The sequence below is a fragment of the Alexandromys fortis genome, unplaced genomic scaffold, assembly GCF_014885135.2.
Source record: "Alexandromys fortis isolate MF-2015 unplaced genomic scaffold, M_Fortis_MF-2015_v1.1 scaffold_5, whole genome shotgun sequence".
NCBI classification, from domain to species: Eukaryota; Metazoa; Chordata; class Mammalia; order Rodentia; family Cricetidae; genus Alexandromys; species Alexandromys fortis.
In genome coordinates, this window is record NW_026067924.1 from 7,323,564 (window position 1) to 7,338,818 (window position 15,255).

At 42.7% G+C, this 15,255-nt stretch overlaps 1 protein-coding gene across 9 annotated transcripts in view; it reads left to right on the forward strand.

Moving 5' to 3' along the window:
- The window catches only part of Eci2 (enoyl-CoA delta isomerase 2), a 75,141-nt gene that overhangs the window by 29,365 nt on the left and 30,521 nt on the right, over nt 1-15,255 (forward strand). For 3 of the 9 annotated variants that reach the window (XM_050142361.1, XM_050142353.1, XM_050142360.1), the window contains exons 8-10: nt 3,582-3,671; nt 5,059-5,202; nt 5,832-6,148. The exons of 5 other annotated variants lie outside the window; for them this stretch is intronic. In XM_050142361.1, coding sequence (XP_049998318.1) covers nt 3,582-3,671; nt 5,059-5,202; nt 5,832-5,987 — 390 coding nt within the window. In that variant the 3' untranslated portion in view covers nt 5,988-6,148. Of the gene's footprint in view, nt 1-3,581; nt 3,672-5,058; nt 5,203-5,831; nt 6,149-15,255 lie in introns of those variants that run through there. One more of the 9 variants, XM_050142354.1, reaches the window with a different exon arrangement.

Sequence of the window (15,255 nt, forward strand, 5' to 3'; positions counted from 1 at the left end):
CTAAAGCAGCAGTTTTACTGTGTGTGTGTGTGTGTGTGTGTGTGTGTGTGTACCTACCTTAAATATGCATGAGCATGCTTGTCATCTAAACCACCAATATTGAAAGTAACTCTAGAATCTGAAGCCAGACAGAAGAACTCTAGGGCAAAATCAAGAGAAATGGAAGATTGGGAAAACAATATTTCAATTCATCCAACAAAAGCTGGTCACTCCAAAATATTTTTAAAGTCAATCTGCAAAGCAATCGATCAAGAATCAAGTACAAAAACTAGTAGTGAGGAGAAATAAATACCATACAAGAATGAAACATAATGGCTCTTTAAACCACGAAAGAGAGCATTAAAAATAGCCTGCTTGTCTAGGGGTTGAGCAAGAGAGCTTAGCTAGTGAAGGTACTTGCTCCTCATATGTCAACTGTCTTTAGATTTTCTACTGCTGTGATAAAAGCCCATGCCAAAGCAAGTTGGGGAGGAAAGGCTTATAGTTCCACATCACAGTCCATCATTGACAAAAGTCAGGACAGGAGCTCAAACAGGGCAAGAACCAGGCAGCGGGAGTTGGTGCAGAGGCCATGGAAGAGTGCTGCTTACTAGCCTGTTCTTCATGGCTTGCTCAGCCTGTTTTCTTATAGCACCCAGGACCATCAGCCAAGAGGTGGCACCACTCTCTGTGGGATTACCCCTTCCACATTAATCATCAATCAAGGCATTACTCTACAGACTTGCCTACAGGCCAACCTTACGAGAGCTTTTCCTCAAGTGCAGTTCTGTCTCCTCAGGAAACTCTAGCTTGGATCAAGTTAATACGAAACTAGTCCTCACAACAACCTAAATTCAATGCCTGCACTGCACATAATGGAAGGAGAAAAAGAACTGCAGCAAATTGACCTTTGGCCTTCATCCATAGAAATGTGCATACTCCCATGCATATATACATGTAAATAAATAAATAAATGGAACTTAAAGTTTTTGTAATGCAAAGAGAAACTGTATATGTGGTAGAGGGATACAATTCAGTACTTAGGAAGAAGAACTAGACCATCAAGAACTCAAGCTCAATTTTGGCTTTCTAACTACATAAGATCTTCTCCCACACCCTTCCTCATCCCTACCTCCAAAAGGCCAGGAGGGTCTGATAACTCATCCCTATAATCCCAACACTCTTCTAAGAGGCTGAGGCAAGAGAACTACTTTAGGTTAGAGTCCAGCCTATGCTACATTTGATAAGGATCCTTTATCCAAAACATTGTTTTTATTTAAAAGGAAAGTTGAACCACAAACTAGTAAAAATTCTTTGCATAATACTTACTCGTAACCTGTGTCTATAAAGAATCCTTACAATTCAAATATAAGAAGGCAAATAATTTACTTTTAAAACAGTGGGAAATGCCAGATGGTGATGATACACACCTTTAATCCCAGCACTCAGAAGGCAAAGATAGATGGTTCTCAGTGAGTTCAAGACCTACCTGGTCTACAGAGAAAGTTCCAATATAGCAAGGGCTACATAGAAAAACCCTGTCTCAAAAATGATAAACAAACAAAAATTAGTGGTGAATATGTTAGTAGTTACTTTACCCAAGATGCTACTACACATAGCCAGAAGTAGACATAAACATTCTCAACATCATTAGTCATAAAGGCCATATTATCAAGTGCCGTGAATGTATACAGTAGGTTAAAACTAGTGTTCAGATGTCAACCCACTGGAGGAATGATTCTCTGATGGAGGAGAATCCCATCCAGGCAGGGTGTCTCCTGTCTGTAATTTCACATTTGCTGAAGCAGCTATGGTGTCTCCCCAATACCTGCACTGAAGTGTGTAATTTCATATGATTTGTATATGTAATCTCACAATTGCATCTCATGTTGGTCAGGAAGATGACTTCTCATTAAGCTGTGTGATTTTGATATATAAAAAGTATACTAGGATATGCTTCGTAACTAGATCCAATGTCCCCCAGGACTATAAATGAAACATAAGTCTTTTTTTTTTTTTACTCAAAGTATACACAATTAACTCATTTTCACCTCAGAGCAAGTTCAAACATGACTAAATATTTCTGTATATGGATCATAAGTTAAAAACTTTACAGCTATGCACACAGAGTTGCAGATGTCTAAGCAAAGTTACTAACACAGAGCAACCTAAAAACCATGCCAGTCCTTCTTATGCCAAGTCTGACTGATAAGACCCGACTCTCTGTGCAGATCTCTCTGCAGCTTGTCTTACCCAGGCACTGTGTCCCCAGCCCCTTGTCAGTCTGGAACCTTGAAACCTTGAGGTGCCATGGTATATGGTAAATGGCTTGGCTCCTTATCGTTTACCTAAGGAGTGTGCTGTGACCAATGAGATGTAATTATTGTAACTTTATTCTTTTTCCTTAAGCCTCCTGTTTTTTAAAAAAAAAAATGTATTTAAGCTAAGCGAGAGAAGCATGGAAGAATTGGAACAGTGAATTAAAACAAAGGAAAACTAGAAGCCACACAGGTAGAATTAGAGCCAACAGAACGTAAAGAACATGACCCTCAGATCGTGTGTATGAGTGTTTACCCCTCAAATAGAAAGGATAAGCTCAGCTTTGCTTCCCTATGGATTTCTTCCTTGCACCCTGGAGGTGGCCTGGAAGAGCTGGACTCTGAGGCTACTGCTGACGTGTGAACTGAAAACATATGAGACAGCACCATGTTCATAGTGATGTGTGGGGGCTACAAGGACTTCTCCTGGGGAAGCTGAATAAGGGCATGGACAAAGTGGGGCTCTCCTGTCTCAGTATGGGGTGCTGATGCATGGCTACTCTACTCACATCTACTTCTTTTTTAGTAAAACAAATCCAAAAAGAATTTTTTTCAGCTTTGTTGAGGTATTATTGAAAATGGGGGATTTTATATATTATATCAAGTAAGTCTGTGGTTGTGACTGGCCCTACTGATAGTGGCCACAATGCTGGAAACATTAGTAAAAGCGTTAACTGGATATAGGGCAACAAGTGATGCCACGTACACATGGGAAGAGCAGCAATGATGAGAAAGAGGCCACCAATGTGCAGTTCATGAGTGACTCCCAAACCTATGCCAAGGGACAGGAGCAAGAAACAAAGGTCTATTGTATATAGGATTCCACGCATGTAACCTTCTAAAAAAAAATGGCTGGGGGGAGAGACAGCAGGGACAGAGAGGAGACAGTGATGTGTGGGAAGGGTAGTAGGAAGGGCTTACCCACAGGGGGCCATAAGGGGACTTTTGGTGTACGAAATATTTTCTCAGCTGAAATTAATGGTGGCAACATAATTTATATATTTGCAAAACCCCACTTATAATACACTAGAAATGAATTGTGTATTCATAGTATAACACATAAGTTTAATTTAAATGTCCTCACCAATTAGGAATACTGAGCTAGACACAGTTGTACATTCCTGTAATCCCTGCACTCAAGAGGCTGAGGCATGAGATGGTTAAGTTCTAGGCCAGACTGTGAATTTAAAATTAAATAGTAATTACATAACTTTGTCAGAGTTGAATTACAGGCTAACCTCTATATACCTTAATGCTTTTCTGTTCTTCCTCAATCCCAACCAGGCAACATTTCATACTCCGTTCAGCCATCTCGGCCAGAGCCCAGAAGCATGCTCCTCTTACACATTTCCGAAGATAATGGGCTCAGCAAAGGTAACTTAGAAAAAACTTAAAATGCAGTGTGTTGTCTTTGTTGCCAAGGCAATCCTGTACTCTGTCTTCTTTCCCTTGGGCAAAGTTTGCAGGATGACTATTTGCTATGCAATATGGAAAACCCAGGCTAAGGGGAGAACTGATGTAAGGGGAGGGTCAGGATGTTTGCTCTGCAGTTCATGATGCAGGGACCGTGTCTGACAGCTGGTGACCTAGAGCTGGAGCTCTGGTGGCAGCAGAAGACCTTGTCCTCCACAGCTGTGTGACAGTCCTTGTAGGCCTGGGACTAGGAAGTCTTTACAGATGTGATCAGCTCATGGCCACTTAACTGTGTGGATGAACAACATCCTTTGAGATGACATGGTGACATCTTCTCTTTGGAGCCATTTAAATTCCAGAAGTCGCCAGCTTTTAGCAGCTCCATAGTCATAGTCACGGTGACTCCCAGTCAGAGCTGCCTTTTACCATTTATTGTGCTATGTGTTGAGATGCCCAAGGTAGCCCACTGACTGCTCAGGTCTAGCTAGCTCTGTGTTTGTGCACATCTATTTGTCCTCTGTGGAATAACTCCAAGGACATGAAGGAAGATAGGACTGGAGAGGAAGGACAGAGGGAAGGGCTTAGCAGACATTGGTTGCCATCTCAGTATGGTAAGGGAGCCGATTTGGTGACTATTAGACTTTTTGCTGTGGATGCCCCCACATGCATACATAGATAGTACAGGTGCATACAAACTTCAACTTCACTGTGCTGTCGTCACAGAGCCTGAGTTATTAATCTGTTGATGTTTGAATACTTGAGGAGAAGCAGCTCTTAAAAGTTAGACAGTTAGAACTTTGGAATTTATTTATGTGTCTCAACTATAGAAAGAACATTTTCTCATTGGCTTCAGTTTTTATTGAAGTGCAATGAAAACTCTCCCCATGTCCCTTCATTCCCACTGAAGTAATCTGAGTACCTGTGCAGGGGAAGAAGACATTCAGAGTCAACCATTACAACAGCCAGTAAGGGAATGGATTCTGAATACCTCAAAGGTTGACCCCATGGATGCGATTGTTCTATCCTGCTCCTTTTTGTCACCATTTACAGTGTTTCATAGCTACTAGGGGTTCAGGCCTTTTCTGTCCTGGGCTTCACATTCTTGCCTCTCCAATGCAGATCCTCGCAGAAGAAGCTGCTGTTCTAACTTTTAGGGAGGCAGAAACAGTTATAGTCTCAGCTGTTTGAAAGCCTTTGTCCAGTGTGGTCTTTGGCTTGCCTGTTCCTGTGAAAGACTGGCAACCTTAAGAGCCATGAGTACATCTGCATCTCCCAGTAGCTGGCTGTCCTGAAGTCAGCTGAAGCCTTGCTATATTAAGCTGGGGTCACATCTTGCTTTGCATTGCAGGCAACTGAGATGCTTCTCTTTGGGAAGAAGCTCACAGCAAGAGAGGCCTGTGCTCAAGGCCTCGTCACTGAAGTTTTTCCTGACAACACTTTTAAGAAAGAAATCTGGACCAGGCTGAAAGCATATGCGAAGCTCCCACCAAACGTTAGTATTTGACTTTTACTTGTGTGAATGGGGAAATCATTTCCCAAGGGGAAAATGTGCCTTAGGAGGATACAGCCTAAGAAGACAAGACATGTCTTCAGTTGGCTTGAAGCACCTCTGGATTTTGTTAAAAGTTACTATAATGTTGGGAATAGTGAATTTTTTTTTAAAGAGAACTTACCAGATAGACATTTCATTTCCATGCTACAAGGTCAAATGGGAAATGCTTCATAAGGATGACTCCAGGAGGATGCCAGTAGACACCCAGCTTTTTTACTTTGGAATTCAGGTGGGAGGTGAGGAGGTTGTGTATATTTATGGGACCCCACTCTATAGCACATCAGTTTGTATAGGTAGTAGCTTGTGACTGATTGTTCTTACATCCTTGCTGTTGAGTGTGTGATCCTGGAAGCAGAAGATTTGTATCTATCTAGGGCTGTTTAGAAATGTGTAATAACAGAGCTCTCTGTGTACCTTAAATAATAGAATCATCCCTGTGTACCTTAAAGGTAAACCCGATTATACATGTCTAAGTATAATCTAAAAGCGTAAGTTCATTACGGTGGATGGCAGTAATGGTCTGATCCTGTTCCTGTTGGAATAATTTCTTGTTGGTTTTGTTTTGTCAGTCCATGAGAATTTCCAAACAGTTGATCAGAAAAAATGAGAAAGAAAAGCTCCAGGCAGTTAATGCTGAAGAGTGCAGTACCCTCAAAGAAAGGTGGCTGTCAGAGGAATGTATCAATGCTATCATGAGCTTCATGTCCAGAAAATCAAAGCTGTGACGCCCACCCCTGCATTTAGACTTCTCAAAGGAAGGATGTGCCGTGAGTTCCGGTTTCTGGTATATGAACAGCACCCTTCACTGTGCCTTTTCCTTGACTAACACAGCAATTGTAATGAGAAGGCCTCACAGCGCTGGCAAATAAAAATTTTCACACCTCAAGCCTTAAGAGTTCATGAAAGTTTTTGGTGATAGAAAGCCGTACAGTGCTCGACATGAATGTATGAACCGTAAGACAGCGTACTTGGGGTCCTGTTCTGAAAACTGTCTAGAGCCTGACATTCTGAGTTCACGTCTCTGACACTCCGGTAATAGTTCACCATCCACACATAGTGACTGAGTAAATTGGGCCAAACACCAACAGTCTTTGGATCACCAACTTGAGGTATTGATTACATTTTCCTTTTCAACCATCTGACAAAGGAGAAGAAAAAAAATCTTCAATACCACTTGTCTTAGTTAGAGTTTCTATTGCTGTGAAGAGACACCATGACCACAGCAACTCTTATAAAGGAAAGCATTTAACTGGGGCTGGCTTATAGTTCAGTGGTTTAGTCGACTGTCATCACTGGAAGGAAGCATGGTGGCATGCAAGCAGACATGGTGTTAGAGAAGTAGCTGAGAGTTCTGTATCCAAATCTGCAGGCAGCAGATGATTGCAGAGCAATTTCCCTGATGAACATGGAGGTATAAGTTCTTAGCTAAATACTTGCAAACACATTTGAGGAAAACATTATGAAGATTGCATCATATAAAGTTCATCTTGGATATATAGGATGTTTCGACATACATAGATGGATAAATGCAATATAGCATATAATTAAACTTAAGGAAAGACCGCATGATCTTCTGGACAGATGCAGGAAAAAACAATTGATAAAGCTCAACAAGCTTTCATGGCAAAAGTGCTGGAGAAGTGAAGAACGAATGGAATATACTTCAAAGTAATGAACACCATGTACAATAACCTGTCCCCAATATTATCCTACATGGGGAAATGAAAATCACTTTCTAAAACGATCAAGAATGAGACAAGGATATCCACTACCACCTCTCTTATTCAGTGTAGTGCTCCAATACAAAGGATGAAATTAGAAAAGAAAGAATCAAATTATCCCTATTTTCAAAAGATATGGATACATAATTAAAAGATCCTTTATCCTCTCCTGGAAAGAGCTTAGACTTATAAACAATACAAGTACATTTGAAGGATACAGAAAAACAACCAGCAGTCTTCACACAGAAAACTACATTACAAAAAGTATTGCATCTGAAATAGTGTGTGGGGGGGAATTAAACAATTATTCTAGTTTGCTTTTCTACTACTGTGCTGAGCACCATAGCCAAAGGCAACTTAGTGGTAGAAAGAATTGTTTCAGTTTACATTACCCAATTGCAATACATCATGAACCAAAATCAGAGCAGAATTCAAGCAGAAACTGAAGCTCACCTCTCAAACATCAAGCAGAAGGCAGAGAACACATTGGGAACTGTACCAATCTGTTGGAAACTCCACCACCAGTGATATACCTCCTCCAACAAGGCCACTGGGTCTTCTTCATCTTTCCCAAACAGTTTCACCAACTAGGATCCAAGTATTCAAATACAGGGGTATGTGGAGGCCATTCTGTTGTGGAAGATCATCTTAACTACGTAAAGATTGTTGTAGGTGTTTATGCTGCATTTGTTTAGTGATGTAAGGAGGTGTGTTTAATTATGTAACGATGTGTTGTATTTGTTTCACCTTGCCAGCCTAAGGCATCTGATTGGTCTAATAAAGAGCTGAAAGCCCAATAACTAGGCAGAGAAAGGCTAGGCAAGGCAGGTGGGTAGAGAGAATAAGTATGAGGAGAAATTGAGAGAGAGAGAGAGAGAGAGAGAGAGAGAGAGAGAGAGAGAGAGAGAGAGAGAAACAAGAGAAGAGAGAAGGAAGGGTATACCTTGGTCCAGAAGCCAGGCAGACACAAGCCAGCCAGGCATGAGAAGCAGTGAGAGTAAGGTATACAGAAGGAAGCCCCAAGGCAAAGGTAGATGAAGAGAAACAGGAAATTTAAGTCAGAAGAGCTATCCAGAACCAAGCCTAAGCTAGGTAGAGCATCAAATCTAATAATAAGAATCTGCGTCATGATTTGGGAGCTGATTGGTGGCCCGAAAGAAAAAGCCTGGTACACCATTCTCAGCAAACCAGCACAAAACTACAGCCACCATTCTCATTCTTTAAAATATATTGGAACAAAGTGAATATTAAACTTTGTATAAATAAGAAATATGGATGATTAGGGGAGAAGTCTGTTTCTTCAAAAGTAACGAATAAGACGTGCAATTTTTCTAGAGAAGGATACCTGAGGGAAATTTCTTTGCGACAAAAAAGTAGTTGAGGGTAATTGTTGAGTATAAGTTGTGCACATAAGTTGTGCTGTGATGTTAGACCTGGATGCACAGCCTAACCAGAAAAAAAGTAGGCACAAAGAGAAAACAAGTTGATTCTGAAAAAAAAAATGCTTAATAATTGTGTTACCGGAATTTCAGATTCTGACTGCTGGCTGCTGTCCGGAAAACCTGGAAGTCAGACAGAATCAGAAAGAAATAGAATTACTACTGGTGACCTGAGGCAGGAGAGCTAGTTAGGAAACAGGGCTGAGGGAGGGAAGCCTCTCAAGCCCCTGGTTCTAGTTCCATCTCACAGCTGACACCTGGAGTTTCTACATAATGAACTCCACACCCTGGAAAAGGAGCTGTGCTGGCCTTTCCCAGAGCATCGCAAACAAGACTATTTGACAAGGCTGACGGCCTAAGTCCACACTCCTGTGATCCAGGTGTTAGTAAGGACCCCACTGATGAACGTTTTCTCTTTACTAGTGCCCCCTTCACAAGCTTCAAGCATGCACAGAGCACCTGCAAACAGTCTCCTCTTCAAGGGCAGAATCCTGTAGAAAACACAGGGATCCCAGCAGCATGCACTGTCCCTGATGACTAAACTCAGCTACAGCTGATTAGCCTCACCGTCCCTGGGTCACACACAGCTGCTGCTGAGGCACAGACATAACATCCTTCTCCTGATGTAGGCGCTCGACTCCATCCGAGTTCTCTTGTCTTTCTGCGTCATTCCCACCATCCTGCAAAGGAGTCTGAGGGCCACTCTTCTGTCTCCTGAGTAGAGGACCCTGAGTCATGAAGGAGCTCCCTTGTCTCTTGAGCAGATGAGCACCCTGCATCCTTGAGGATGATCATCAGGTCACCCAGTTAGCGGCATGGGTTCATTCCTGCTGCCAGTGACAGGCACTGAGGAAAACAACAGAGTCCTTCCTGCCTCCAGATCTCCATCTTCAGGGGTGTAACAGCACAAAGTGGGTTTAGGAGACAAATGGGGGTTACAGTAAGACAATGGTCAAGAGCCCGTCACAAGGGGGGGGGGGAGCTTATTCCCAATGACTCTGTTTTCTTTTTTTTTCCTTGGTTTTCTTCCTCATCAAAAAAATCAATTAGTCCTGACCTCTGGATACGAGTGTTAAAGACACATTCGTACTCTGTGGAGGAAATGATCTGACATGAGAAAGGAAGGGGCCATTACCGAGGTCCCTCTTTCTACTAGGACACCCTGTGGAGGAGGTGGTTAAAGATGAAGCAAAAGAAAAGCATATTGCATACACTAATCACAGAAAGACTGAACAATTCTGATTTAGAGGCCAAACTGGGCTGTGTGGCAACACTCTGATTTGACAGAAAGTGGGGAAGAAGAAGAGGAGGAAGGAGACAGAAGGGACAAGATTAAGAGGGTTAGGCCGAGCACATCTGTAACTCTCACAAGAGGAAGGCTGCAGCACAAGGAGGTTTGGGGCCAGTACACGGTACAGAGGAGAACTAAGCCTTAAAACATAAAATACAAAACAAAAAAGTAGGAGTGGGGTGGCTGGGGCTGGGGCGCAGTTGGCACAGTTTTTGCCTCGATTCCATGCTCAGGCCTGCACCTAATACCAGCATTTGAAAAATGGAAGCATCAGAAGTTCAAGATCATCCCCAGCTAAGTGGAATTTGAAATAAGCCTGGAATATATAAAACTTCCTCTAAAAAGAACAATGAAAGAAGGGGAAAGATGAGGGAAGACTGGACAGACAGACAGAAGTGTAAATGTGGCTGCTTCTGTCACAGATACACAGGTTTAATTGATCTCAAGCAGGTTCATGAAAATGAAGCAGGAAACACGAGGGAGAACAGAGGTCCTGAGGCTCTTTAGATACTAATCAAGTCATAATAGGTGTCTTCCCCCTGCAATTATATGTGAATATGATTATCCCCGGTCCCACTTTCCCTGGTGCTTTCGTCATAGGGACCTGGCAAAAGTCCAATTCCTCTGCCTGCCCTGTGACTCACAGACAAAGAAATGCCTGTGAGCATGAAGTCAGTTAACACCATCTGACAGCTTACCCACAGGTGACAATTGACCCGAAGTTGTCATCAGATGTGGAAATACACAGGTCAGACAAAAATTTTCAAGAGTTCACTTGCCCTCAATAAACTGACCTGAACCTTCAGGAATAAGAGTCCCAGAGAGCAAGGTGTTGAATAGGAGACCAGGAGTGAGAAATGAAAAGGACAAACAATACCTGGGACTAAGAAGCTGACAACTTATACAAGGAAGTTTATTAAGAATAAAAAACCCAGGATAGCCAAAACAATCCTATACAATAAGGGATCTTCTGGAGGCATTACCATCCCTGACTTCAAACTCTATCACAGAGCTACAGTAATGAAAACAGTGTGGTATTGGCATAAAAACAGAGAAGTCGACCAATGGAATCGCATAGAAGACCCGGAATTTAATCCCCAAACCTATGAACACCTCATTTTCGACAAAGGAGCTAAAAGTATACAATGGAAGAAAGAAAGCATCTTCAACAAATGGTGCTGGCACAACTGGATGTCAACCTGTAGAAGATTGAAATTAGACCCATATCTATCACCTTGCACAAAACTCAAGTCCAAATGGATCAAAGACCTCAATATCAGTCCGAACACACTGAACCTGATAGAAGAGAAAGTGGGAAGTACCCTACAACAGATGGGCACAGGAGATCGCTTCTTAAGTATAACCCCAGCAGCACAGACACTAAGGACAACATTGAATAAATGGGACCTACTAAAGCTGAGAAGCTTCTGTAAAGCAAAGGACACTGTCACTAAGACAAAAAGGCAACCTACTGACTGGGAGAAGATCTTCACCAACCCCGCAACAGACAAAGGTCTGATCTCCAAAATATATAGAGAACTCAAGAAACTAGACTCTAAAATGCTAATTAACCCAATTAAAAAATGGGGCACTGAACTGAACAGAGAATTCTCAAAAGAAGAAGTTCAAATGGCCAAAAGACACCTAAGGTCATGCTCAACCTCATTAGCAATCAGGGAAATGCAAATCAAAACAACTTTGAGATATCATCTCACACCTGTCAGAATGGCTAAAATCAAAAGCACCGATGATAGCCTTTGCTGGAGAGGCTGTGGAGGAAGGGGTACCCTCATCCATTGCTGGTGGGAATGCAATCTTGTGCAACCACTTTGGAAATCAGTGTTTCGGTTTCTCAGGAAATTCGGGATCAACCTACCCCTGGACCCAGCAATACCACTCTTGGGAATATACCCAAGAGATGCCCTATCATATGACAAAAGCATTTGTTCAACTATGTTCATAGCAGCATTATTTGTAATAGCCAGAACCTGGAAACAACCTAGATGCCCTTCAATGGAAGAATGGATGAAGAAAGTGTGGAATATATACACATTAGAGTATTATGCTGCGGTAAAAAACAATGACTTCTCGAATTTTGCATGCAAATGGATGGAAATAGAAAACACTATCCTGAGCGAGGTAACCCAGACCCAAAAAGATGAACATGGGATGTACTCACTCATAATTGGTTTCTAGCCATAAATAAAGGTCACGGAGTGTATACCTGGTGAACCTAAAGAAGCTAAATAAGAAGGTGAACCCAAGAAAAAACATATAGTTATCCTCTTGGCTAAGGGAAGTAGATAAAATTGCCGGGGAGAAAATTGGGATCTTGGGGGTGGGGTGGGTTGGGGATAAGGGGGGACGGGGAGAGAAAAGTGAGAAGGGGAGGATTGGGGGAACTTGGGGAAACAGGAAGATTGGGATAAAGGAAGGTTGGATAGGGGAGCAGGGAAGCACATATCTTAGTTAAGGGAGCCACCTTAGTGTTGGCAAGAGACTTGAACCTAGAGTGGCTCCCAGGAGCCCAAGGCGATGTCCCCAGTTAGTCCCTTGGGAAGCTGAGGATAGGGAACCTGAAATGACCCTATCCTATAGCAATACTGACGAATATCTTTCATATCACCATAGAACCTTCATCTGGTGATGGATGGAGATAGAGACAGAGACCCACACTGGAGCACTGGACTGAGCTCCCAAGGTCCCAATGAGGAGCAGATGGAGGGAGAACACGAGCAAGGATGTCAGGACCACGGGGGGTGCACCCACCCACTGAGACAGTGGGGGCTGATCTATTGGGAGCTCACCAAGGCCAGCTGGACTGTGACTGAAAAAGCATGGGATAAAACCGGACTCTCTGATCATGGCGAACAATGAGGACTGATGAGAAGCCAAGGTCAATGGCAAGGGGTTCTGATCCTACTTCATGTTCCGGCTTGGTGGGAGCCTAGCCAGTTTGGATGTTCACCTTCCTAGACATGGACGGAGGGGGGAGGACCTTGGACTTTCCACAGGGCAGGGAACCATGACTGCTCTTTGGATTGGAGAGGGAGGGGGAGAGGAGTGGGGGGAGGGGGAGGGAAATGGGAGGCTGGGAGGAGGCGGAAACTTTTTTTTTCTTATTCTCAATAAAAAAAAATAAAAAAAAGTTCAGCAACTTATATACTATTAGCGGGGGATAATGACCAAGGTCAGCAGAGAGCCAAATCAGATAATGCTGGGGAAAAGAACACAAGATACATCAGACATTCATCAGCTGTGTAACAGCTGATAAAACCCAGAGGGAAGAGTCACAGCCCCAGAAATTGCAACCTTCACTCTTTCAAGGCATTGGCTCCAGTCTCAGACTGGCTTTGCCAAGTTCACTCCTTACCGAGGACCCAGAACTAAAGTTCCTGTTGTCTTTTCTTCAGAGCCTCTGAGAATGTCCTTGGCCTGTCTACCTCTCTATAACAAATGACCACAGCCAGTTTTTCCTGTCAAGCAGGGTGCCCAGAGATGGGACATGGCATTTAATATGGGTCAGGTGAGGGCTGAACCAACTGCTAGTCTGAAAAAAACTACCTGCAATCCAAGACTGAGACAGGAGGATCAACACAAGTTCAAGCAGGGCCTTTATAGTGAGATTCGACCGAAAAACAAATGATTTTAAATAGAAAACAAAGAGCTGTACACCATAGTGCAAGACTATGATTCTAGAACTTAAGAGGCAGGAGTAAGGAGCAAGAGGATCACCATATGTTTGAGAGCAGCCTGAGATGCACAGTGAAACTGTCTTAAAAATAAAAAGTTTGTGTAGTGGATAAATGACTGCATGAATGAATGTATGGAAAGGGCAAGCAGGAGAGATGAGTAGACATTATGGGCTAAATCTCAAAGACCTTTCTTATGTTTTACACTAAGAGGTTTGGGTTACTTATTAGGCAAAGGGACCCACACAAGATTCCAGTGACAGAGGAAGGATCAAGAGACTGTCGTGAGTCATGTCAGTGTCTTGGTCCATTTTATGTTTTTACAACCAAAAGCCTCCAACTGGGTAAATTACAGACAACAGAAGCCTGAAGCATTTTGGAAAGTGGGATATCTAATTGTCAAGGTCTCTCAACTAGACAGGGCCTTCATGATTCTCTTTAATATTTCATGTTAGTTACTACTCAAAGGTTTTGCCTCCAAATGCCATCAACACGGGAACTGAGAGATGTTTCCCAAATGATAACTCTGAGCCACAGTTGAAACCACAGCCATCAGAGTTACACTGTAGGGAGATCAGTCAGAGAGTCAGGAAAGCAGGCTGCAGTTGTGGGAAGAAAGCAAAGCCAGTCAGGGCTGATCAAGTTGCAGCAATGCAGAAACAGTGAGACCTGAGGAAAGACTGAGTGGGGTGGAGGAGGGGGAGATAAAGCCAAGAAACAGCTGTGGAAGGACAACAGATCCATAGAGGGGAGCCCGCAGTGGGATGAAGTGATTCAGGCTTCTTTCAGACTCCAGCCTTTGCTGTTGTTTGCACAAAATTAAAGTCATTCCTTATACTATATGTGCTAGAATTTTATATATCAGGATAATAATATAATCTTATGAGATTTTAATGTTAAAAATAAAAACAGTCGCTTTGGCTGACAGGTTCATCAACTATAGGTTTCATTCTACTATTTCAAGAAACATCTGCCAAAATTCTTAGTGTATAAGGTAAAATAGAACCCCCAAGATTCAGTATTACTTGAAACATTTCTTAGGCTCTTGTGACCATTAGGCCTGGGACTCTATCAAATCCCTTTTTATGCAGCACTGGTCCCTGCAATCAACCTCTAAGGTCAGATCTAATTGAACCAGACACCTTCCCTCAAGGTCCTCAGAAGAACCAGGAGGCTGGGGTCCTCCTACAACATAGTGGAAATTAGAGCTCTGGCTGAGGGCTTGAGGATTCTGCCATTCTTACTCTGGTCCAGAAACAATACCCTCAGGAGATGTGCTGGGCAACTCTGACTGCTCTGTGAACTAGATCAAAGACATGCAACTGGATCTTTTAAAAAATGTATTTAAGTTTTTAATTTAGCTTTATCTATTAGTTTATTTATGTGTGGTTGATTTTGCATATTTGTACACATTTAACACCACCTGTGTGTTTGGTGCCTGCAGAGGTCAGAAGATGAGGTCTATTCCTTTGGCTCTGGATCATGAATGGCCATGAGCCACCATGTAGGTTCAGGAAAGACAAACGCGGGTCCTCGGCAAAAGCAACAAATGTTCTCAAACAACTCAGCCAACTCTCTAGCCTCATCAGTTAGCTCTTTTTAGGCTCTCTCGTGTTCTCAGCACAGAATCCAAACTCCTTAGCCTGGACACAGTGATCCTCATGCTCAAAAGAAGTGCTATCCATCTTCCAGTGGTTCCCTTTCATTGAGAACTGTCCACTCCCACCCCGTCTCCAGTCAGACACTGTGTTCACAGGACATGGCCCCTGCTCATATGGTTAGCTGCTAAGCAAGACTGACACCTTCAGGTGCAAAGGCCTACATTAATGCAACTTGAACAGTGTCCTTCC